General features: G+C 44.8%; 1 protein-coding gene across 1 annotated transcript; it reads right to left on the bottom strand.

Moving 5' to 3' along the window:
* Positions 1-84: 84 nt before the first annotated feature.
* On the bottom strand, positions 85-26,385 carry kcnj16 (potassium inwardly rectifying channel subfamily J member 16). Its single transcript, XM_048233541.1, has 2 exons — positions 26,281-26,385; positions 85-1,940 (listed from the first exon to the last, which is right to left on the bottom strand). The coding sequence occupies exon 2, from the start codon at positions 1,928-1,930 to the stop codon at positions 773-775; it is 1,158 nt and encodes a 385-aa protein (XP_048089498.1). The 5' UTR covers positions 1,931-1,940; positions 26,281-26,385; the 3' UTR covers positions 85-772.

The raw sequence follows: 26,385 nt of genomic DNA, 5'->3' as shown, positions 1-26,385 counted from the left end.
AGGCACATCAGCTTGTGCATGATTTACATCAGAGATGTCTATTTGATTTTGGGAACAAAACACAGAGTGGTTGGGAATAAACCATATATGACATGTTCAGTTTAATACAGGTATTTTGTAACAGAAAACATCGCAGCTGCTGAAACTGAATCCATGCCACGTCATACCAGAGCCTCTCTAAGACGAGGTGATGTGGTATGATGTGGTGACATTACATACAAGTCTAAGGGGTAAAAGCATCAAATTCATATACAGCACAGTTAGTAGCCAAAGAAACTCAAATAAAAATGTAGTGCCAGAGCTATTGTAATTTGGTCTGATTTGGATATTGTTGAATTGCAACTGACTCATCAGTAAAGTTATTTATATACAAAAGGCTACAAATATCTATGAATAACCTGGACAGATCTGAACCTGGGTTGTGTTAAAACGGATACAATTCGGTTCACTTGTCCATCAATTTGGGGGGCGTGGGCTATGGCTTAAATTTCCCACTTACTTACATAATACACAAAATACACATACTGTATGACATCACTCACTCTATGACAGGTGCCATGAATTGTAGTCATGGATGAAAGAAACTCCTGTCTGAAATTTCTTCATCACAGTAATATCTCACTCCCCACTAAAACAAGTTACTGTCTCATAATAACACCTTATTAGCCATGGTATATTATTGATAAATGTTTTCAATGTTTTCCTTCCATTTGTGTCCAAGCATCATGTTCTCTTAGCAAATAGAAGACAGTTGAGGACAACTGTTCACTAGTTACTCTTCAACCTTGAGGGTGTTAGAATCGTTTTTCATGTCTTTCTCGATCTCATTCTCGTTTCCGCTCGCATGCTCCACAGTAATTGTGGGCGCTTTGGGCAGTCGGGGAGAGTGCTTGAGCCTCGGGGAGCACTTGGCGCGGTGGTAGTCCTCAGCACTGATCTCCGGCACGTGCACCCTGCCGGTCTGGTTAAAGAGGGCGTAGTCCACCCGGTAGTGTCTACGCGTGGTCCTGAACATCTCCTGGAAGACGTGTCCCCACAGGATCTCGTTGGGCGTGTAGGAGGTGCGCGTCTGGTGCAGGATGCCCGTCGAGTCGTCCGTGTAGGTGAAGGTCACCACCAGCTCGAAGGCCTCGCAACGCAGGTCTAGCAGGCTCATGCGAAACAGAGGGCTGTCGGGGCCGATCTTGTGGATTATGACGGTGGGCACCGCCAGGAGGATGTCCCGCTCCTGGATGCGCAGGTCCTTGTAGGTGATGTCCACTTTCCCCGTGGTGTGCACCGTGTGGCGGACGATCTGCGCCTGAGCTGTGCCCTCCACCATGTGGTTGTGGCGGAAGTCGCCGATGCGCCACGACAGGCACAGGTGCCCGTCGCGCAGGTTGATCACGGCGCAGCTGGTGAAGCCCACCGTCTGCGCCCGCTTGCGCGCCGATGCCATCTTGGCCACGGCGATGCCAATGACGAACGTGTCGATGAAGGCGCTGAGGACATCCTGGATGGTCACCAGCACGATGGCCTCCATGCAGCTCTCGGACATGCCCCGCGAGCCGTAGCCGATGGTGGTCTGCGTCTCCAGGGAGAAGAGGAACGCCGCCGTGAAGCTGCGCACCTCGTACATGCACGGCTCGTTGGTGGGGTCCCTGAGGTCGTTGTGCGCCAGCGCGATGATCCAGAAGAGGATGCCGAAGCCAAGCCACGACAGGATGTACGAGAGGGCAAAGATGAGTAGCATGACGCGCCAGCGGATCTCGATGAGCGTGGTGAAAATGTCCGTCACATAGTGGACCCACTCCTCCGGAATGTGCCGCAACAACATGTTGCAGCTGCCGTCGCGGCGCACGTAGCGACGCTTGGCCGAAGGCCACCCGTCCTCCGTCCGTACGCTGAGAGTGTCATCGAATCGCTGGACCGTCGAGTACTGTGTGGCCATTGTGTAAGACCTGCCAATGGAGTAGACAAGAGAGATATAAGATATAAGTGTTAACATATTACTGTGTGACCTTCGTGTAAAGCCTGTTAATGTACAAGACAAGAACAGCAACCATGTGTCTGTATGTTCTGTGTCAACAAAGTGTTTTGTGTGCTACAAGCTAATTTCACAATACATGTGAGGAATATCACGTTCTGTTGATGCACAGCAAAACATAAACATTTCCCATGAAATTGCCAATTGTAACAAATCACCATTTCCTTGCAATTCATTGCTACTCTTGTTTTCTTCTGTATTGGTTGTAATGCGTGCAGAAAGAGAAATGACTGTGTCCCAAAGGAAAGTGACATAAATGATTCAGAAAGAAAGCAAAACAAAACAAGCCGGGAGGAGAGAGTAATTTTACAGTGGACATTATTCATGAATGAATGGATGATGAGTCACATGGCGACTCCCTGCCATGAGTTACTGAGTCCACAACACAGAAATGTTTGACATGGGGAGTTAATTAATACTCAAGAAGATACCCTCACGACGCAGGTTCAGCAGGCTAGTGCCAAACAGAAGGCTGCCGGGGGCCGCCAATCTTGTGGATTATGACGGTGGGCACCGCCAGCAGGATGTCCCGCTCCTGGATGTGCAAGTCACAACACAGAAATGTTTGACATGGGGAGTTAATTATTGCTCAAGAAGACACCCTTCAGTAACAGGTTGCAGGTTTTTTCCAGATCCCACTTAACTGCTTATACCCTGAACAATATCTCTTTTCTAGGAAGTTTCTAGGCTGTATCCTCTTGGATCTTCAAACACATATAGACTTTAGGTTTAAGATTACTGACTTTGCAGTGTTTGAGTTATTTGTTTTGTTCCACTTGATTGACTCATCTGAGTCATACCTCCACCCCATGATTCTCCTATCTGTTCTCTCTCTGCTTCCTGTCCTGTGCTATGAGCTGGTTATACCCAGATCAGTATGTCTGTAAGGATCTATGTTTCCACGCTGTAACCTCTTGGATCTTCAAACACAGACAGACTTTAGGTTTAAGGCAGCTGACTTGTGATTGAGTGATTGAGTTCGTTGTTTTGTTCCACTTGATTGACTCATCCCATACCTCCACCCCATGACTCTCTTATCTCTACCCCCTCTGCATTCTCTCCACACAAGGGTAAACACTTCAGAGTCTCGGGCCTGGTTATATCCTGGACATCCTCAGCGAACATAATATGAGAGTAAAGGAGATGTAATACATACATTTTTATTTAAACTGTATGTCTGGAAAACCTACTTTCAGGTGCTCAGATATGGTAAAAACACATTATATGTGTGTATGTATAGATGGGGAGATGCTGGTGAGCCTAGACTATGTTTGGAGTCTCAATGGGAGTGGTACTGTGGTCTCAGTCCTACAAAGTCCTGTTCATAGAGGACACCATCCGACAAGTGAATCCACATGGTGACATGATTCCTATCAATACAAACACACCAGATCCCTTCGGGATCAATAACAAATGATTTCAGCGATACACATGTAGAAACCTTCATTTACTCCCAGTGGAACATTTTACAAGTCATGCATCACTGGTTTTGTGTTACTCTAGATACTATTGCATCAGAAAGTAGGAGTGTTGGAGTGTTATGTAGTAGCTAAATCAACTGTCATGTAGTAGTGACATTCCATCAGCACTGACACATACGGAAACAATGAGAATTCAAACTGCCTGTGGTTGTTATTGCCTGATCTAGCAGCTGTCAAACATCTCCATCTGACTCTGTTGGTGTACAAGTACTTTAAAAAGCCCTGTAATTGCTTAGTTTTTTAGTAAACACATAACCGTATCTAAGTATAGCATGCATCAGCCCGACTTTAATGACCAAAGACTCCGAACACCCACACTGTTTGACCGTTAGGCAGCTTAAACTTGTTGCTGTTGGGGCAGGGTTTTGTTTTTCGGGGTCAGGCCGGGATTCCGGCCAGAGGGTTTTTACAGTTCCACAATGATGATCGAACGCCTACAGCATTCAGGGACCAACCCTCTCAGGGTCACCCACAACTCACTTGCCGTGGCCTCCAAAGAACAGAACACAGTGCAGCCAGGGAGCTTCCAAAACTACACCCAGCTCCACTTCCAGTTTAACACTGTCCCAGAGCTATTGGGATGTGTGGGGCCTGTCTGCATGTATGTCAACCTGTCAGAACTATGACATCCGTCAATGTCGACGCCTCTTGTCAAAATGGGAGCTCGTGGCGTTCAATGATGGTTCAGTCTGTCAGACACACGTGTGAAAGGTTAAGGGTCAGGGAAGTATGCGTGACAGCAGGGTTGGTAGGAGAATGTGGGGCAGGATTATCTGAGTGGCTGCAGATAAGTATATGCAAACACACACACACACACACACACACACACACACAAACACACACTCATGCACAAATGCACACCCATACTCACAAACATACAGTATATGCAGAGGTTCTGCTAAACAGACCATGCAAGTATAATCCCCCCACACACACACACACGCATGCATACAAACCATACTAACACACACTCAAAAAAACTAGAAACGCAAACAAATGTTCACACACACACAGATACACACACACACACACGTACGCACACACACACACACACACGCACACACACACACACACACACACAAGCACACACACACAAAATCCATACTAACATACACTCAAAAACACAGTTGTTCTCTCAAACTCACATACAACAGAGGTTTGCAATCTCCCACTGTTGGGTATAGTCCTTCAGGGTGATTTACGCGGGCTGAAGAATAGGCTATATCCTGCTTCCATCTCAGTGATTTGTGGGCTTCGGAGGCCGCTGCCTTTTCAGTGGAAGAGGCACATTGGCAGGTTCACACGTTTTAAGGCATAAAACACACACACACACACACACACTTTGAATAGAATACAATGTTCCCCATGTTTGACAAGCACAAAGGCACACACACACACACACACACACACACACACACACACACACACACACACTTGGCTCCTTTTCTGTGGACACACATACCGCCAAATTTTCCACCCTCACCGTAATGATAAGGAATTCCTTGTTTAGCATAGCTGGATTAGAAATGGATGCTTATGATTACACTTGACGCGCTACTTCTGTTTTGTGTTTTAATTGTATTCCTCGGCCACCCCTGACCTCGTCTTGCATGTGTCTCTCGCCTGGAAGAGAAGAGAAGACAAGACAAGAGGAAGGAGGGAGGGAGGGAGGGGATCGTATGCTGGTCTGGAGGAATTGAAAATGGAAAATACAGTCCGATGAACATGGGAGGGAGGGAGGGGTATTTTGCTTTTTTGTTTGTGTTTAGTTCTCTCATCATTCGGATTGAGCCACACACAAAAAATCTCACACAAGCACTCACACACAGATCACACACACATACAAACATGCATACACACACAACATACAAAAAACACACACAAATAAACATCATAGCACATAACACAGCTTTTTTGGTTTTGTTTTTTTTATCAGCACACACCCATCAGATTGACTTTCACAGCTTGTTTGGTTTGTGAGTAGAACTGGATGTCTCATTGTAGCTGGCAGTTTCCTCTCGCTCCTCTTTCTGATAGCAGATCCTACTGACTAACTCTGAATCAGATCGGTCCCTCGTCCAGTTCTGTGATGGGCCCCCTCAGGGACCCGTGTTTTCCCCGAACCGGTCCTTACGAAAGTCAGTCTGTGTGGCTGTGCAGTGTCCGCCCGGAGACTCGCTCCCGACACTCGCCCATTTTCCGCCTGCTTTTTTCCCGCCACTTAGCGGCAGGCGGAACCGCCCTATGCCAAACCGTCTGCTGTGCATCACACAAATAGCGCCCCTCCGCCCACCCTACCGGGATCACTGGAAATCTCCAACCTCTCCAGTCCTCTCCTCTCCTCTCCTCCACTCCGCTCCCTCCGAGTCCCCCCGTCGGCAACATCTTTAGGAACGCTGCCGGACGGAAGTCTCTTTTCTGTCGGCTGAAGGGGAAAAGTGGCAGAGGGACCAAAGGGAAAAAGAACCGGAGAGAGAGACAGAGACAGAGAGAGATAGACAGAGATAGAGAGAAACAGATAGAGAGAGAGACAGAGAGAGAGAGAGAGAGAGAATGAAAAGATGAAGCGAGCTGGCCCTTGTTCCCTGTTCTTTTTCCACAGTGGGTTTTTGTTGTCATATTCGTTCACATAGTTCTGTCATATTTTCATGGGGCTACGTCTGGGCTGACGGTGCCGCTCCTTTGCCTGTTGTGTTTTCCCCCGTCTATTTTAAGAGGTCAATCTGGGAATGTTTATCGTTTGTGATTCGGTTTCTTTCCAGCTTCCCTTCATCCACTGTGTCAATACAGTTTATCATAATGGGGCAGTTGCTTAGAGATGCAAACCCTGTTTCAACAGGCTGCTGTAGATTGTGTGTGTATGTGTGTGTGTGTCTGTGTATCTGTGTGCATATTAATGTGTGTTTAAATGTGAAGAACAGATTCTTTTTTCATTATTTAAGAAATTCCCACAACCTTGTCATTTGATATGCCACTCTCAAAATACTCCTAACACATTGCGTACTTGTTTGCTTGTTTACATCTTCCGTTCTTCATTTTGAAAATAAACAACCACAATGCTTACAATTTACTCCCCATTTCTTCATCTCAGACAACAAATATGGAACGAATGTAAAACAAGCTTGAGAAGAATACTTAAATGCATTTAATCACTTTAAGTGACTTAACTTTCTTTCAATGTCTTCACACTTGGAACTGACCCCATTGCATTGCCTGTACATTGCTGGCACCACACTCTACATGTTGAATGGCATCCCAGACGTCAGGTGAGTCTGGAAGAGAGACGGCCCTAAGTTGGCCCAGATCTGACCCAGAGTCACACACGGTGTCTGCTGCTGACTGTCGTCTCCTTCTCTGTCTCTACCTGTAACTGAACTCCTCCAGCTTTGCCTCTGTGAGCTGCCTGACTGGTTGTCTGTCTCCACTTTCCACTTAAGTTAACTACTTCCTGTCTCTCATTCACTTCTCTCTCTCTCTCTCTCTCAGTCCATCTTTCTTCCTCTTTCTCGTTCTTTAATTTGCATTCTCTGCCTCCCTCTCTGACCCTCTCTCCCTCTCTATCTCTCTTTCCCTCTCCCGCTGTCTGTCTCTGCCTTCATTTCTTTCTGTCTCTCTCTCCCCTTCACCTTTCATCTCTCTCTCTCTCTCTCTTTCTCTCAGTTCATCTTTCTTCCCATCTCTCGCTCTTTGATTTGCATTCTCTGCCTCTCTCTCTCTGTCTCTCTGCCTTCATTTCTTTCTGTCTCTCTCTCCCCTTCACCTTTTATCGCTCTCTCTCTCTCTCTCTCTCTCTCTCTCTCTCTCTCTCTGTGGTTAGATAGGCAGTGCGCTCTAATGGCTTGGGCCTGAGGTTAGTTGGACGGAGCAGAGCATTTGGCGGGGCCCACTGGTGACGGCTCCCTGGGCGAAGGCCAACCAGAGTGCTGTCAAAGCTCCAACCCGAGGAAGTGCCACTGTGCTTTCCCCTGCCTGCCCTAAGGTTAGCAGAGGGGAAGAAGAAGAAGAAGAAGAAGAAGAAGAAGAAGAAGAAGAGAAGGAGTAAAGAGAGTTGAGAGAGGTTGGAGTAGGTTGGAGGAGGACGTGAAAAAGGAGGAGATGGTGATGGCGGTGATTGTGATGGGGGTTGGGTTGGGTGGAAACTTGAAGGGCGTCTTCATCGTGTGATCAGTAGCAAGGATCGCCTCGGTGGCGGCCAAACCACTGAGTGCATCCTCCCTGTGTACGGTCAACCCCCACCTCGCTCAGGCCAAAAGGGCTGTCGAGTCAAGCAAGCGGCGCTATCTTACACCGAGAGACCGGTGTCGGTTCGACAGAGCCCACATCCTGTCGGCAAAAACCCTGGCCTCTGTTGCCTAGCACATGGAACACAATCCATGATTTCATTGAAAGAAGAGGAGGAAAAAAAAGAGGGCTGAATAATTGTCCCTCTACCCCTCCCTCGCCCTACGCTCCATGATACCCAATATGTAAGCAGGAAAGAGTGTTGCGATTAAGTCCTGATAACATTGTTGTCCAGATGACACCATTCCAAAACCTACATGTACAAAGTCTTTTTATGTGCCACCAAGGCTACTATAGTCATGCAAAAACATGCCTATCTTGCATGCCTACCTTGCATACCTATTGCCTACCCATTATTAGAAAGCTTTACATTCAACTTAGAAATACTCTATTATATTCTATTTATCCTGATTTGAACTTCAGAGACACCTGTAATTACCCAAGTGGAAAATTCCATTGTTTATCTCTAAGGTCGCAGTGACTGCTTATCTAACACATCTGCCATATACTGCTGTGTAAACTACTGTAAAACCTTGGCATTTCCCACTACATGAACTTCATCCTAATCGTTTATTGCAGGCAACAGAATGCATTAATGGTCAGTGTTAAAGAAAACATTTCCTAATTTCCTTTAAGTGCTCAATGATTTAGTGTTTTGGTAATACTATACTAGTGGAATTATTGAGAGAAATCATTCACTGAGATGAATGCTGACATACATCTCACATGCCCTATTTTGGCAATGAATACACACATGAGATTTGGGGGAAATAATATGATCTTAGACAACAGTCAAACCACAGGATCTAAATTGATTTTAATTGCCCAGTTGACTTTGATTTAAGGCATTGGTGGACCAGGGAATATGGATGCAGCCTAAATATTCTTCTGTGTTTGTATCACCCATACGTTTGGTTGGGAGAGAGAGAGAGAGGGGGAGGTCAGTAGAGCAAGCATTCCTAATTACACACCCCTGAGAGCCTGAAGGAGTCAAATCCAATACCAGCTAATGAAGATGCATGCCTTCCTGGACACAGAGCCCACTTTATGTCCCACAAGGAAAAGTTTGTCAAGAAATTCACAACAGCCTCCTCTGATGCTGTAATGAGAACCCATTCCCTGCTAATTCTGCGCCTCATCCACCCCCACCGCCAACCCCCTTTTTGGGCTTGAAAAGTGCATTAGTGGCATAAAGCAGTTAACCATGTCCTGTCTCATGTGGTATATCAGAGGGCCTCAAAAGAGTGGCCCAAAAATCCCCTGAGAGAGAGAGAGAGATAAAAAAGAGAGAGAGAGAGAGAGAGAGAGAGAGAAAGAGAGAGAGAGAGACGTTCCATCCGGCGATTCTGAGACTTGGATCTTGAGTGGCACTGGTATGGGGCTAAATCGATTTATTCATTTAAAAAAATAGAAATGGCCTTAACATGTTTTTGAAAAAAAAGAAAGAAAAGAAGAAACGAGAGAGAAATGTTGCGAGAATGAATTGGTAATGAACGGTAATTCTGTTGCTGGCGGCGGACGAGGGTTGGCAGACGCTGGGTTGGAAGACTGGGAGGAACGCCGATGTCCATCCTAATGAAACACAGAGACGCACTGTACTGAGGATGACCCGCCGTGAGGACATTATGTGTGGACCAAACAGTGTGTGCAATACATATTTGGCCAATTCTGTCATAAAAGTGCTCAACTGTTACATCATGTAGCCCTAACTTTCCTCAGTCATGGTCAAATCTCTACACACCATCTCATTCAATAGATATCAGACCTCTGTCAATATCTGATGTCAATATCAAAATCAATCAACTTCTCCAATCAAATTATATCATTTGAATCATTACATTATTTTCTACTGTGGGGTGCTGTTAAAGTTATCAGTAGCCTGTGATTTAATAGTAGAAAGTGTCTACAATATCCTCGTCCTGTGTCTTCAATCTACCTCATTTACATAAGCCTCACCAGCAACTGATGTGATTTTGCTGGTTCAAAGGAACATGGCCACTTTTTGGGGAAATAAGTGTATAGACTACCTTTAGGCTAACTGGTCTAACCCACTTACAGTGAGTTATGCTAAGCTAGGCTAACGGCGTCAGACTGGGTCGTTGCACATACATAGAAGAGAAGGGTATGTATCATCTTAGTTAACTCTGGGGTTGACAGCAAATCAGGTCATTGTCCAAAAAGTTGCCGTGTTCCTTTAAGCAGTGGCTGTAGTTCGTGCTCTGTTCCACAGGTCTGGGAACACAAGATGGCAACAGGCGTTTGTACTAAACACCTCAGTGCCTCACACCAACATACCCTTCAGATTAAAGCTTTTGTATATCACAGAGCCCTTGACACTGTAAACTTTTATGGGAAACTATCTCAGAGAAGCTCAAAGAGGATCTCCAATAATCTCAAAGCCATGACCGCACGTTGCTATTAAAAGGAGATAATACGTAAGACGTCTCTGTCGGGAATACATTAGCCTACTGCTTGGTGGCAAACAAACTACGTACGAAACCAGAAGAAAAAAACAAACAAACAACAAAAGGTCGACCTCAACCCACCAATCAAGTAGCTTCACAGAAAAACAGAGAGAGGCCGTTTCACCTGTTTTAGAACTCTATAGCCAAACTGGACAGACACAGCCACCGGGGCCTGGTCTTATGACCCCCATCAACACACACACACACACACACATACACACACACAGGCACACAGCCCACTTTAACTGCCTTGTGTACTAATGGAATGACCTAAGAGTGTTCATAGCAACGTTTTCCACATTACACGGGCTCTGTTGCGGGTGCGTCTGCCCGAGAGCAGATTGCGCTGTGTACAAAACAACGCATTCTGTCGAGCATCAACAGAGGCACACTCTCGCACACCACCACCAACAGAGGCGGCCGGGGGGGCCGCAGTCTAGCCCTCACTGTCTATGCCAACCGCAAGTAGGCATGCAAACACACACTCACTCACTTTCAAAAGAGTTCCACTTTGTCACAAGTAAAGCAGTGAAATAATGCTTGTCAGTTTAGTTAGATGTTAGTCAGTTTTGTCCTCTCAGACAAAATACAGCATTTGCTATGACCCAGGCTACTGCTTGTAATCCCTTCACAAAAAATCCAATGCACCTGTCAAACGAACCAGTCTACACAGGATGAGGAAGCAATGGGTAGCATCCAGCCAGTGCCCAGTCATGCACCTTTTCTCATGTTTTCAGTTTTACTTCTGTTTATTCTCACTCGATTAACTCCATCAAAACGCACAACGGCACAGACAGACAACCACACACACACACACACACACACAAGCAGGCATGCACGCCACACACACACACACACACACACACACACGGGAAGCCCTGCTTGTACAAATTTGTAAGTAACCTCTGCACAGAATGAGAGGTGACACCCAGTCATCCGTAACCCACTGTGACTCTGGCCCCAGCCCCCCACCGAGACCTCAAAGCAAGCAGGCATGTTTCCTGCATAGCCCCTGGGCCCTTACAAAACCATTACATGGCCACTTACTGCAAATAAGCATTCCTGTTAGCCATGCGAGGATCAGTGACATGAAACCATGTGCTCGGGTGAGGCCAGGCTCGCCCTCTCGGTTCACCTGCCATAAGCCACTAGTCTCCTCTGCTGACCTTGCCTGCAATCACCCCACTCTTCTATTTTTAACACTTTTCCTGGTTCCAGTAGCAGCTCCCTCATTCAAAGGGGTCATCCCTATGTTCCCCGGGTCCTACAGTAGTTTCCCCGTTCGGGGTTAGGGTTAGGGTTATGGTTAGGGTTTTAAAAAGGGTCCTATGTTCTCCGGTCCCATACAAAGCGGGGAACATAGGACCCGGGGGAACATAGGTACGCTCCCCAGTCAAGTCAGCAGAGTGCTGGTTTAGCAATATTATGATATAATGGGTTAATGGGGGTAATTTGGTGAAAACATAAAAATTCTGAGTTCCATGAGAAGGCTTGTCGGCTTAACGGCTCGGCCTGAAATTAGTTGGCCAGAGAAATGAAAGTGACCAGTTTCTTTCATGGTGTAGAGAAACACCAATCCACTAGAAGAGACTATTTTGGCAAACTCTTTTGCATTCCACCAAACATCAACATAGGGAGCCTAGTGACAATCGCTGACAATCAACTGACATGTGGATGAGGAGATGATGACAGAAATGGTATTTGGGGGAAATCTATCTTAAGGACACCACTGAACTACTCTTTACACTTCATTATCCTTGGCCAGACTGACTAGCAATCTACAATATTTTGTCACACTTTTTTGGGGTAAAACTTGAAAGTCTAATCGACTTGTCTTGTAGAGATCACTTTCAGCATTGTGTTAAAAAAATATTATATTATGAGACATTTACATTATATACATATATATATATATATATATATATATATATATATATAATATATATACTATGTTGCTGTTCAGCAGCAACATTATTATCAGCAGATCACAATCCTATGACAGACAGTGCTGATTGCAACAGACCATTCCATAGTGTGCTACCAACCTAAGAAGCTAAACCAACCTGGACCAAAAGCTATACTATGGATTAACACTTGTCAAACTACACATAAAAAGAAACGCAATGGAAATGTAGGCTATGTGATGAACAGCCCATCGTACAACTATCAACACCCTATTCAGAAACGTCTGTTCAAGGACATGTCTGAAAACAAGGTAGCCTATTTTACCATATAATATTGAAACATTTTGACCAATTGTGTTGAAAATGTGAGGTGCCATTTAGCATGGCGTAGTCTTATCTGTAAAAGAATTAGAACTAGCTAGGCTACTTGCCATTTGGCACACTCATTTGAATGCAGTTTTTAAATGAGATGCCCGAGTTCGTTTTCTTCTCTTTCATGCTAAAGCTCGAGATTCCCTGAAAGGGTGATACCCTGAACTTAAAAATGTAAACATAAAATGCAACTGTTCACAACTGGACTCAGTAACTTCTCAATTTATTCTGTGCCTAAGATTCAGTTAGCCTCCGTTATCGTATTCACAGTGAAATCCTGCCCTTGAGAGCCTACATGAAATAATGACGCCATGAAATGGCTTGACAGCTTGCCACATTGGCAGCTTTGAAGATCAAATTGCCCTATCTTGATGCCAGATGTAGGCCTAACAGTTTAAATAGCTTATTAAAGAGCACAAGATTTGAAGCCCATATTAGCCGTCTCACCACTTTCTTCCAGCTTCAGACTAAAGCATCATTGAACGTTTTACCGCAGCAGCCCATAATCAGTGGCATCTCTGCTAAGGTAGGTCTTAACGTCTTAAGATTTGCCGACTGTTTCCCGAAACCATCGTAGCTTAAGAGCGTCGTGAAAACACTCGTAGATCTACGAGTGCTCCAGAGTACTCGTTACCGCTAAGAGCGCCTTAACAGTACTTCTCACTGAGGTCACCAACAGGACATACAGAGGAATTACAACTTAGAATACATAATCCATTTTACGTTCCCATTCTTTATTGTGTTTACCTGTGATGAATCAGATTTTAGCGTGCAAAATAGCCTACATTAAATGGTCATAATAATGTGATGAAAAGCGGACAAAAATGCAATCAAGTTATGAAACGAGACGTTGCCAGAATAGTTTGACATTATCTTTGCTAAGTGAATATTTTATTAGGCCTATGAGGTAAAAAGCAGAGAAAGCAACATGCGGTGTAGTCTGTAGCCTACTGCATCAAAATCTAAGCCTACACATTTCCTCTCTTTCTTACTCAACTTCTTTCTTATCTTCAAACGTGTTCTTAAGTGACACCGCGAAAAAATATTGCATGGTGCAACAATCTAATCTTAAAATAATTACAATTATTTATGTCTCTGTGTGGTATATAACCTACTTGGGATGCTTACATGCAGATGTCAAAGTGTTTCTATTTTCGTATTAATGTGAATTAATGTGTAGATCCGAAGTTTAAATGGTAGACCTATAGCTGTGACATGCAGTCACCTGACATCACCGTCAAATCAGAGGATATTTCAGAACTATTAATGTGGACAGCTCCCCTTAAGAGCATCGTAAGAGCAGTGCACGCGCGTTCACGCTACGAGCATGTTCGGGAAACAGTCGGAAAAACCAAACGAACGATCGTAAGATGAATCGTAGAAAACCCTCGTAAAAGTGTGTCTGCGATTGTTCGAGAAAGCACTCTAAAACCATGCTATATAGGCTAATGTCTTTGCTATATTCATTAAATATTTCAAGATAACATCGGTCATGTAGAATTTAAAGAGGCCCTATGCAACAATTTTTAGCAAAAATGACCTTAATTGACCTATCGCAAACCCCGCCCATCGAACGCGGTTGAGCCAATGGCAGTCCAGTAGCTCACATGTAGATAAAGTCCGACAGCTTCACCTTACGGCTCCATAGAAATGCATTGCAAGCCGTGATTTTTTTCCGGTTTTATGGAATTGTATAGTGATGTAAATGGAAAAGGGACGGCCAAACGACATGTGTGGGATTAACGCAACACCAATGCACAGAATAATGGCTTTCAATCTTGATTATGCTTTTTTGTTATTATGTTAAATTAGATTAAATTATCTCCTCTCAGCTCTCCCCTATTTTAAGCAAAGGGTTAAGCTTACTCCTTAGCAAACCACAATGAAACAGTGCTCCACCACATCTATGGATTAAGCCAAACAGTTAACTCAATGTAAGTAAGATAAACAAGATTGTTTATTGTTCTCAGCACTGCCAGCATTATGTATAAAATGATTGTCACTTAGAGGAGACTCGTAGACAACTAAGGTTAGCATAGTTAGCTAACCGCTGCTAACGTGCTAGCATCGCCTCGTCAGAAAAGCATGGGGCTGTGCACAGTAGTATAACATTTATTCACCATAAATTAATAAAGTTGAAGTCGCTCTGCAATGTAGACTATGTTTCCGTTTATTTGCAGTACCATGTTCCTTACATGACATGACCTGGTGCCCTAGAAATATCTAAATGAAATCAAGTCCGTGGCTCTGTAAAAGAGCCTCTTAGGTTGTAACTTTTACACACAGGCTTACAGCTACCATTGAAGTTCTAGTCAACTCCGGTCTTAGCTGTCGGACTTAGCAACAGTAACTAAGGGGGGCGGGACTTCGCGAAAGGTCAATTATGCAGGTTAAGAGTCGTTCTGATGGTTCTACAACACTTTTTGGGTCGTTTGGTGGGTGCTTCGTCTCCCCCTAGTGCTTCTCCGCGGAAAAACCGAATATGCAACTTTCTGGTCGCGGTCCGAACACGGTTAGCACTCTGGACTTGTAACCGGAGGGTTGCCGGTTCGAGCCCCGACCAGTGGGCTGCGGCTGAAGTGCTCTTGAGCAAGGCACCTAACCCCTCACTGCTCCCGAGCGCCCGCCCGTCGTAGCAGGCAGCTCACCGCGCCGGATTAGTGTGTGCTTCACCTCACTGTGTGTACACTGTGTGCTGTTTGTGTTTCACTAATTCACCGATTGGGTTAAATGCAGAGACCAAATTTCCCTCACGGGATCAAAAAAGTATATATACTTATAGGCTACTTATACATCCGGATGTAACTCGGCGGAAATACTCAAAAATGTAGTCAGATTGTAATTTCTAGACTGCAAAACGGACTCTGACTTGGCTTTGTTGCTGTTGAAATTGTAAGTAGCCTACCCTTGGGTGAACTTCGTTTTTGTAATGTGATTTGATAGTCTCTTGAACAATGTGTTTGCTCAACCGTTTTATTGTGAGCCCTATGTGTTTAGCTTGGTTTATTGATGGCTAACTCGCTAGCTAGTGGGGATTTAGCGTAGCAGTCACTTGCTACCCAGAAACAGCGAAGGACATCACCATCCGAAGGACATCACCATGCTACCCAGAAACAGCGAAGGACATCACCATCAAATCAGAGGATATTTCAGAACTATTAACGTGGACAGCTCCCCTTAAAAGCATCTTAAGAGCAGTGCACGCGCGTTCACGCTACGAGCATGTTCGGGAAACAGTCGGAAAAACCAAACGAACGATCGTAAGATGAATCGTAGAAAACCCTCTTAAGAGTGTGTCTCCGTCGTTATCGGGAAACTGGGCCCAGCTTCGTCAAGAAATGTTCATTAGTGAACGTGCTTGCAGATTCAAACATGCGCTCTTCCTCCAAGAAGAGGCGACTCGGAGCTCAAACACGCAACAGCACTTTACCTCGGGAAAGCCTTGCCTCGCTGTGAAACAGTAGCCTACAGCCTTTTGGTCAGCTCCCATCTCCTCTCAAAGTGCGGAGAATAGACACGCTTTTAAGGGCTGGGTCTTGATGAAATTCACCACTCTCACAACCTCGTTCAAAATCTCATTCAGGTCGGGACTAACTAAGCTGCCTTGACACGAGCCACAGCCCTATGAATAACACAGTCGTCCATTGCGCCGGGTGCTACCTGGGCCTAGGCTACAGATAAAAAAATAAATTAAAAAAACTCCTGTTTTTCACGTCAGTTCGCGCCCCACCTGGCATGTCTCCGCGGCCCACAGTTTGAGAAATGTTCTACCTCTCTGTCTCCACTGTCGAATATTTTGTTAATGCGGAGAAAATAAGTTTTTAATGTGCAGTGCAAATGCGGAAGTTAAGTTACCAACGTGGGATAGAGAAAACTTTTGAAAAGGCTTTTAACATTAGTTGTATGTTTACGGCAACTCATGTAACGTTAGCTTAACATTATTGTAAGGTAGGCATCAGTATTTATTATTGTGATTCTCACAGCTTGTGATTCTTATAACTAGTTTGGCCTACATTAATAGTAACTTCCAGCTTGACTCAACTTCACTGACCCCAACTAGATCGGCACATAACTTAGGCGTTGTAATTGATGACCGACTTAACTTCTCTGAGCATGTAGCTTTTATTGCAAAATCCGCTGCTCTGTTTACCGGCAATGCTACAGCAGACTTAAACTGCCACCTTGTGGCGATAAGTTGTAATACATTTCACACAGCAAGCGCGAATGAAGTGGCCATTTCTAAATAGGACCCACAGTAGGCTATGTGGCAACACAGCCAATATATTTTTTTCAAATGTGCTTTATAAACATACAATACTGCACTACAAAAACGCAAACCCAAATAATTATGCTTTTCCCCTCATTTTCATTGCTTTTATTATTAGGCTATTGATTGAATTTATATTGTTGTTTATTATTACTATTCTCCTTATTATAGTTTGACCAACATTTTAATCTGTTCCCTGTTCAATTTTAAATATTATGTTGTTTTGTATTTGTGTGTCGCTTTGGACAAAGGCGTCTGCCAAATCCATAACCATACATTTGTCAATTTACCGTAAAACTTCAAACAATAGCTGAGTCCCAAATAGAAGCCTGTCTCTTTTAAACGCCTGGTCTCTTTTTGTCTCTTAAACGCCTGGTGTAGCCTACATTTGATAATAATCCTGGGTTTTTTTTTTTTCAGAGGAAGATGTGAAGAAGAAGTTCAAGAATCTTAGGACTGTATTCATACGGGAGCACAGCTTGGTGCTTATTAGCAACAAGTCTGGGGCTGGAGCTGACGATGTCTATGTCCCGAAGTGGAAATATTATCAGGTCTTGTCCTTTTTCCGTGATGCCTGCAACCCTGATTAAAGTTCAGACAATTTAAATTCGTTTAGGTCGTCAGAGTTGATTGTTCCAACAACCTCCCAGACCCCAGAGAACATGGCACCTCTTACTCCAATGTCATCTCGCCCTGATGATCACAAGGCTGTGTCTGATTCTAAAAGCAAAAAAACAGATAAAAAACAAAAAACTAGACAAGGCTTCTGAGGCCATGGACTATGCCATTGGTGTGCTCAAAAGAAAGGCCTCCTCATCACATGCAGGGTTTTTGCATTACTTAGAGAATGTGCTGGATGACATGCCAGAGAGCAAAGCAAAAAAGCTGAAAAGGCAAGTAATTGAATTGGCTCACACTTTGTATTCAATTATATTTAAGTGTGTCAATGTACGTTTGCCAGACTGGCTGAGAATAAAAAAAACAACATGTATTTGATTTGTATCGTTCAATTTATTATCAAGTAGTAACCATTCCTGAGTAGTGGCAGCATGGAAAAAGAATGCTAAACTAGGAAATTGCATTCTCTTGCCAGCTTACTGCTCCATTTGTGTTGAAGTAGCTGCAGAACTCCTCTCTCACTTGTTTTGCTTGTAAAGATGGGTTTCTGTCTGAGGAGGCTGCAATAGGACTCAAACACTCTGGTTCCTGCCTCCATGCCCCACAAATTATCTGACCTGTTTCTGTGTCTTCTTGATCCACCAGACTGGGCGGGGTATAGGTGTAACGGGTAAGGGATCCAGTTTGCAGGTAATTGTGAAGAACACATGCCGCTTTAGTTATGGTTACAACTTTGGAAGGTTCCAGTGGAATTGATTGACGAAAAACTCTAAATCTATTGGCTAAAACTCCAAAAACATTCTCAACACACCGACGTGCACGAGAGAGCCTATAGTTGAAAATTTGCTTGCTGTTATCAAGTTGTGTTCTTGGGTATGGTCTCATTATCCATGGCTTCAAACCAAAGGCTTCATCTGCCACAACCGCTTAAGGCACAGGGAGTTGACACCCAGGCAGTCCTTTTGGTGGTGGTATGCTTAGTGTGTTGTCTTCCAGTGCCTGACTCAGCCCACACTTGGCCCAAACCCCCCCATCACTAATCCGGCCATTTGTTCCCACATCTATGTAAATAAATTTCAGGTCTGCATCTGCTAGGGCCATCAATACTATGGAATTAAAGCCTTTGGACACACACACACGCAGACGCATACACGCACGCACACACACACCACACACTAGGGCTGCACAATTAATCGAATTTTAATCACGATCACGATTTTGGCTTCCCACGATCAAATTTGCGTGATCGAGCGATATTAAAAATGCGTGCTCTACCCATAGAACCAACCTGGCAACCCATACAATCCGCTAAAATACAAATCAAGCGCTCCTTAAACCTGTCTGACTAGTGCCTGCATGCAGCCTACCAATGACAGCTGTTCCCTGCACTGCTCAGCCTGATGCACTGCTCAGTTTGGATACACTGTGGACTAGTAGAATTATGTTAACTATGAGTAGGGTAGTTAGCCTATACAAAAAACGACGATCAAAAATCAAATGTGTGGCACAGCAGAAGGCCAAGAGCTTGTCCCTCGAAACGGATCAAACGTTGTTCGAAAATATTTCGGATTTCAGGCAAGTGAAGTTAACCAACATAAGCAAAGCAGGGCTCTCAACTCATACCGTGAAACACATCACATGACGTAAACCACACATGCCTTTTTATCACGTTAACTTTTAGTCCTTGTTTGCTTCCTCCGATATAGCCTATAATAAGAGTTGAGCTAACGTCGGGATCCATGAATTATGTAAGGGATAGGCCTAATGTATTGTCCGCTGGTAATTTTGGTAGTTTTGCTTCGACCTGAAGGGACTTATTTTCTGATAATTTCCGGCGGACAATACATTATCCCGCTTATTACACGGCTACTTCCCAAAACGAGAAAAGAAACCTAACACAATGGGTCTTTAAAATTATTTTGCTACCGTTTCGTGTCTTCTGCTGACAAAATAAATAGTTCGCCACACAGATAGAACTTTTACATTACATTACATTACATTTGGCTGACGCATTTTTAGCCAAAGCGACTTACAACATGGTAAACAGTTTAAGTTTTAGAGCAATTCTCAACAATTTTAGGACAATTTAAAAAGCATTAGAGTACAGTAAGAATAAGTGCATCAGTGAGTGCTGTTTTTAACAGTTACTTGTCAGTTTAAGACGGCTAGTGAGTGCTAGGATCAGCAAGACTTGTTGTAAGTGTTGCTATGAGAGGAGATGTTCTCTAAAGAGCTGGGTCTTCAGGAGTTTTTTGAAAATGGAGAGGGATGTCCCTGCCCTTGTAGGAACTGGCAGTGTGTTCCACCAACGAGGAACAACAGATGAGAAAAGTTTGGATTGGCCTGAGCGAACCGGTGGTAGAGCTAGACGTCGTTCGTCTGAGGAGCGCAGGGGTCTGGAGGTAGCGTATGTCTGTATGAGGGCATTCATTTGATTTTGAATTTGATCTTGAATTTGATGCGGGCCGCCATAGGTAGCCAGTGTAGCTGGATGAGCAGCGGGGTAACATGTGCCCTTTTGGGTTGGTTGTAGACCAGGCGCGCCGCATTCTGGATCATCTGAAGTGGTTTCACTGCGCAGGCTGGGAGACCTGTCAGGAGGGCGTTGCAGTAGTCGAGTCGTGGGGTGGCTATTGCCTGAACCAGAAGTTGGGTAGCATCTTGAGTCAAGTAAGTCCTGATTTTCCGTATGTTGTAGAGTGCAAAACGGCATGACCGGGCGACTGAGGCAACATGATCTGAGAAGTTTAGTTGGTTGTCGAGAACAACTCCTAGATTTCTTGCAGTCCTAGTAGGTGAAACAGACAGGGAGTCAAATTTGATGTTAATGTTGTGGTGTATGGTAGGTTTAGCTGGGAGGACCAGCAGTTCAGTCTTTGAGAGGTTCAGTTGGAGGTGGTGTGCCTTCATCCATGTAGCTATGTCTGAGAGGCAATCCGAGATCCGTGCTGAAACCAAGGGGTCATCAGGTGGAAAGGACAGATAGAGCTGTGTGTCGCCTGCATAGCAGTGGTATGAGAAGCCATGCTTAACGGATAATCTGTCACAAGGAGGTGGTGTAGATAGCAAAGAGAAGGGGCCCAGCACTGAACCCTGGGGACCCCTTGGTGAGATGGTGAGGTGCAGATAGCTGACCAAGCCATGATACGCTAAACGAAAGGCCCTGTGAGGTAGGATTCAAACCAGGAGAGAGCAGAACCGGAGATTCCCATGTTAGTGAGTATAGAGAGAAGGATGCAGTGATTAACCGTGTCAAAGGCAGCCGATAAGTCAAGCAGAATGAGTACTGATGACCGAGCGGTCGCCCTGGCTTCTTTTAAGGCTTCTGTTACAGACAGCAGAGCCAAGTTTCGTAGAGTGGCCGCTTTTGAACCCAGACTGATTTGGATCCAGAAGGTTGTTCTGTGAAAGGAAGTCAGAGACCTGTTTGGAGACTGCTCGTTCAATACCTTTGGATAGGAAAGGCAGGAGTGAGACAGGGCGGTAGTTCTCGACTTGAGCAGGGTTGAGAGAAGCTTTCTTAAGTAACGGTGTTACCCGGGCCATTTTGAACGCTGTTGGAAATGTGCCGGAGGTTAGTGAGGCATTGATCACATGTGTGATAGCTGGTGCGAAGGTCGGGCTGATGGACTGAAGTAGGCTCGTAGGTATAGGGTCCAGCGAGCATGTAGTAGGACGGCTGCATGTCAGGAGTCTAGATACTTCACTCTCGGAGAGAGGCGTGAATGCTGAAAAAGATGTTCCAGCAGTCCCTAGAGGTTGTAGGAGTGCGGTATCTGAGTCAGATGCGTTGAGTGGGCATGTAGAGAATTGACTGCTGATTGCCGCCACTTTGTAAAAAATGAGGCGAGGGTATCTGCAGTAAGGCTGGATGGAGGAGGAGGCAGCTGAGGGTTGAGTAGCGATTTGAAGGTTGAGAAAAGTTTTCGAGTGTCTGTAGCGCTGTTGATTTTGTCATTGTAGAAAGCCGTCTTAGCAGCAGTGATGCTGACTGAGAAGGAGGTCAGGAGTGTCTGGTAGTTTTGAGGTCATCAGTTAGTTTGGATTTGTGCCATTTCCTCTCCGCGGCTCTGAGTTTGGTGCGCCATGATCGGAGGGTATCATTTAGCCATGGATGAGAGTGTTTGGATCGAGCTGGCCTTGTGGTAAGAGGGCACAGCTCGCCTGACACGAGCTCAGTGTGGAGCAGAGCGAGTCTGTGGCCTCATTAACCTCCAGAGAGGAGAAGGTGTTGAGTGGAGGTAGAGCGGAGGCAACCACAGAGGAAAAGTGCTTGGAGACAGGTTCCGATGTTGCGAATGAACGCGACCATCGGGCTGAGGAGCCGGAGGCTGTTCTGTCAGGCTGACGTTGAACTGGATGAAGAAGTGGTCAGAAAGATGGAGAGGCGCCACCATGAGGGTGTCTGTGCTGCAGTTCCGGAGTGAAGATCAAGTCAAGCTTTTGCCAGCTTTGTGAGTAGGTGGGCTTTGAACCAGTTTGAGGTCAAAGGAGTGGATCAGGGCCAAAAGTCCGCTGAGCCTGGGGCATCTAAGTGGATGTTCATATCGCCTAGAACAAAAGAAGCGGACAGTCATGCTCAGGGATGGAGGATAGCAGAGTGTCAAGTTCGTCCATAAAGTCGCCTAGTTGGCCTGGAGGCGGTAGATGACCAGCACATAGAGTTTTGCTGGGGCTTATCACTGTGATGGCATGGAATTCAATGAGACATATTTGTTTGAAGGCAGTAGCGGGGTGAATTTCCATTTGTTGGAGATCAGCAGGTTCGTCCCACCTCCCAGTCCAGATGGGCGAGGGTGTGGGATAGTGTAAGGTGAGTGGAGAGTGCAGCCGGGGTGGCAGTGTTCTCTGGTTTGATCCAAGTCTAGGTGAGAGCAAGGAGTTCCAACGAAAGGTGGTTGGCATAGGCAGCTGTGAAGTCCGTTTTGTTGACTGTGGATTGACAGTTCCACAAGCCCATGGAGAAGGAGGTTTCTGTAGGTGAGGACCGTTTAAGTTGCTGGAGGTTAAGGCGATTTCTGCCCCTTTTGGCATGATGCCATTTTCGGCGATGGCGGTGATAACAGATATGGTGGAATGGCACATTTTGCCTTTAATCGGCGCCTGTGCTCGGTGAACCTTGCACAGGTAAACTTGCTCGTCATGACCGCGTCCGTCTTAAACGAGTACGGCTGCAACGAGGGCTGACGCTTATGCTGACGCTTCAGCAACAGCCTCTATTGTTATGTTGACAGGAATTGTAGGAACTTGACAGTTTCAGGTGTTGCGTGGCAACGTCTTACTAGCTTACTTTCCCTTTCAATGAAATTCCATTGCAATAAGTGAACAGACGTCTTGCGGAGGGATATGAAAGACGTTAATCAACCCGTTGCCATTGACAGCGGTGATTATATACTTTGCCGGTGATTTATGTAGATTTAACATAGGCCCGAACGTTGGGAAGGCCCATTCATGTGAATGGAACTTTCTGCAGCACTCTGAAGAGCAGTGTTGGGCAAGTTACTTCAAAAGCGTAATGCATTATTTATTACTTGTGTGAGCAGGCCTACTGATTAGGCGCACACCAATTGTGCCCACCTGTGGACATGACACGGAACCAATGGGCACATCACTCCTTGGAAATATAATGGTGTTCTGTGAGACTCGTAGGATGAAAGTTGCCGTCGCTGGCAGTAGGCTACTCTGGAGGACAGGAGCGTTTTCTTGTGCTTATTTCACGCTGGGCATCGGTAGGTGGACTTTTATACTAGGCTAACGGATGCGGTTGTGATTCACCTTGAACTGCAGTATCGTAGTCGGTGGGCTTTAGCTATGTTTGTTTCTCTTGCTAACCAACAAACAAACCTTGGGCTGCTTGGTTAGTGACGGTAAGGGGGGACGATGCATACTGTTTAGCTTTATGGTGGGTTTTAAGTATGTTGGCTGATTGTGCTGTTCCGTATGGCCCATTCTCACTGCAGTGTGTGACGAAAGCTCCCTGGAATCCTGCCTTATTTCACCCGACAGTTGACTAGTAGGCTACCCATGTTCATCAAGGTAGGCGATGCATGCTAATGAGCCTAGCAAGTAGCATAGTTGAGTGTTTGTGTTCGTAGCGCAGCAATGACGTCTACAGCTGTTGTTCTGTCTTGCCGTAACCAGGCCCTGCCTTTACGTTAGCTATGCCCTGTACATTGGCTCAATATTCCTTTTTTTCCATTTATAGCTGACGCGCCCTCCCTCCTCCACTCTGACTCCTCGGGCCTCTTGCCCATAGCACAAACAAGGCCAAGGTAGGCAGCAATGGCTTACTTGTACTGCCAGTTAACCATGCAGTAATGATTGGGGTTGCTACATGGGTCTAAAAATATATGTATTTGTATGTTATTTATATTTTAAGATTCAAGTGCATACATTTTGTACTGATTAAAAGTTCTTTGTATTGATAACTGTAAAATTATGACTTATGTGGCATATGTGATAATTGAAGATGATGTATTTTATTAGTAAAATCTTGTTCTCTTGTTTGCTATACAGTAGATCACAGCTGGCTGTCAGCGTGACAGCCTGACCACTGTTTTCCCCTGATTAAATTTAGTTTGTGTTTTTTTTGTTTGCATGCCCCTAGTGTCCTTAGCCCATTATTGTGCCTTCCAATGCCAAGTAGCGGCGCTAGGTTGGTTTATGGTCAGGGTGAGTTAGTTGGTTGTTCATCCCCAGTTTGTTTGTTTTTCTGCTTTTCCCCTCTCCTACCCTGTCGGCACTGGCCTAGTCGGCCAGTGTTTTTGAGCAGCCCTCTTAACCACCATTTGTTTCCTCTTGTCTCTTTGCCCCTCCTAGCTGTGACCTATTGTAACATTCTGCTAGATAGCCAATGCCTGTATAGCAGTAGGCTCCTTCTTAGTATATGCCCTAGTGGCCAGTGTGGGTTTCAAACCATTTCATGAGTTCTTTAGTGTGATTGATTACTTACTCCTGATGATTGCAGTGTAGTGGCACTTGTGGGTGAGTGTGAGCACAGTTTTGTTCCCTCCTAGTTGAGCGACTGTGTATGGTATTTTGCTAACTAGTGCTTAAAAGACAGTCACAGCTGTACCCAGGTATTTTCCCTGTGTCCTTGTCTTTGTGTTATCCCCAAGTTTATTGAGTTATTTTTGTTTGTTTTTGTCTGACATTCCCCCTGACCAAGTCTCCTTTCCCCCTCCTGGAGCAGTTCAAGAGAAATAAAAAGCAACAATTATTGACCAAAGCTCTCTGTTCCTATCCATTTATTTGGGTCACCTGCAACGCATTTAAGGTCCACCTTGTTACACTTGTTACTGTCATCTCAAAGTAATTTGTTACATTACAATATTACTGTCTTTGGATTGTAAGGCATTACACTATGTTTACATTACTTTCACCAAAATAACAGGAAATATGGATTTGGTGTTCTCAATAGATCTTCATGTGTTCAATGCAGCTCATTACACGGCAGGAGGTGATGTGATATGACATAATGACTGAGCTAGGCTTAAAGCTAACAAAAGAACAATATAATGGTTGCAGTTATGGCTCATGGGACAATGTAGGCCCCAAAGGTCACTCACAACTTAATATAGTAAAATATAGCCATAGTGAAATTGTATGTTGACTTTAAATGGTTCTCATCATTGCTGGTTGCCTATCATTCCACTTACAGTGGTATAAACTTAATGCAAATAGTTTGAGAATAATGGCTACGATAGATGACTTTTTTTTAATTTTTTTTTATTCTAGGATAATCTTCTCTGGTGCCAATTGAGCATTTCTCAATTTTGGATTAAAAAGCAAAGTAACTTCAGTTACTGAGAAATAATCGTGATAAATAATCGTGATCTCAATATTGATCAAAATAATCGTGATTATCATTTTGGCCATAATCGTGCAGCCCTACCACACACACACACACAGAGAGAGAGAGAGAGAGAACTTTTCCATCTCTGATAACTGTTATGAGAAATCTGTAAATCAAGTCACTCATGTGATGTGCTCCATCCCCCTGTTATCACATGCCTTAGATAGATCACACTGTGTTCTGTCTCCAAAAAAAAAAGTTCTCCACCCTCAGACCCACACACCCCTCTCCTTCTCCGCACCTCGCATACCCCTCGCTCCTGGGACCCGCACGTTGCGTAAGACACACATATCCTTCTGTTCCTAAGCCCCAGAGCCTGGGCTACTGCCCTTCCTATTCAGCCTCCTTCTCCAACCCCCAGGACTTATCTCTGTCCACATGCCTCACATCTGATCCCGCAGTGACAACTTCAGGAAGCCAGGAAAAATCATGCACACTAATGTACACACACACACACACACACACACACACACACACACACACACACACACACGTACGTACACATTCACTCACAGACACATATACATGTAGACACACTGAATGGGGTCGGACTGGAAGCTGAGACAACTTTAAATTTTAGGGTCAGCAACCCAAAATACTCATACTTGTACTTACTGTACTCGTGTCACTCAAACCCCCTGACTCACACTTTAAAACACACACACACACACACACACACACACACACACACACCCTCTGTCCAATCTCCCATCTCTTTTTTTCTGATTCACACCCATACGCCCAAAAACACTTATACCCATGAACATCCAGTTCTTTGTCCTTAAATTTCCTGTATCCTGCAGATTTGCTGAACGCCGGCTAAGAGTCCAGTCCAAGTATTTGGTGACAAAATCAATGTCAAGTATATACAATAAGAGAAGACTTAACAAGAAGATATGGAAACAAACAGTATTGGAAAAAAGAGAATGAGGATAAAAAAAGACTCGAAGACTCGACTGATAGATAGCGATAATGCATGACAGAGAGCGAGAGAGATTTCAGATTTCATACCTTTGCAGGTGAAGGTGGAGCACACAATCTGCAGGAGCAGTGGAGGCAATGCAACTGTGTGTTTGTGTGAGAGAGAGAGAGAAAGAGAGAGAGAGAGAGAGAGAG

The sequence above is a fragment of the Alosa alosa genome, chromosome 22 (assembly GCF_017589495.1).
Source record: "Alosa alosa isolate M-15738 ecotype Scorff River chromosome 22, AALO_Geno_1.1, whole genome shotgun sequence".
Classification (NCBI taxonomy): Eukaryota; Metazoa; Chordata; class Actinopteri; order Clupeiformes; family Clupeidae; genus Alosa; species Alosa alosa.
Note: the sequence above shows the minus strand (reverse complement) of the source record. Positions and strands in the feature narration are given on the sequence as shown.

What these genes read in the sequence shown, in the direction of transcription:
- kcnj16 (XM_048233541.1), bottom strand. Translation starts at nt 1,930, where the DNA reads ATGGCCACACAGTACTCGACGGTCCAGCGATTCGATGACACTCTCAGC.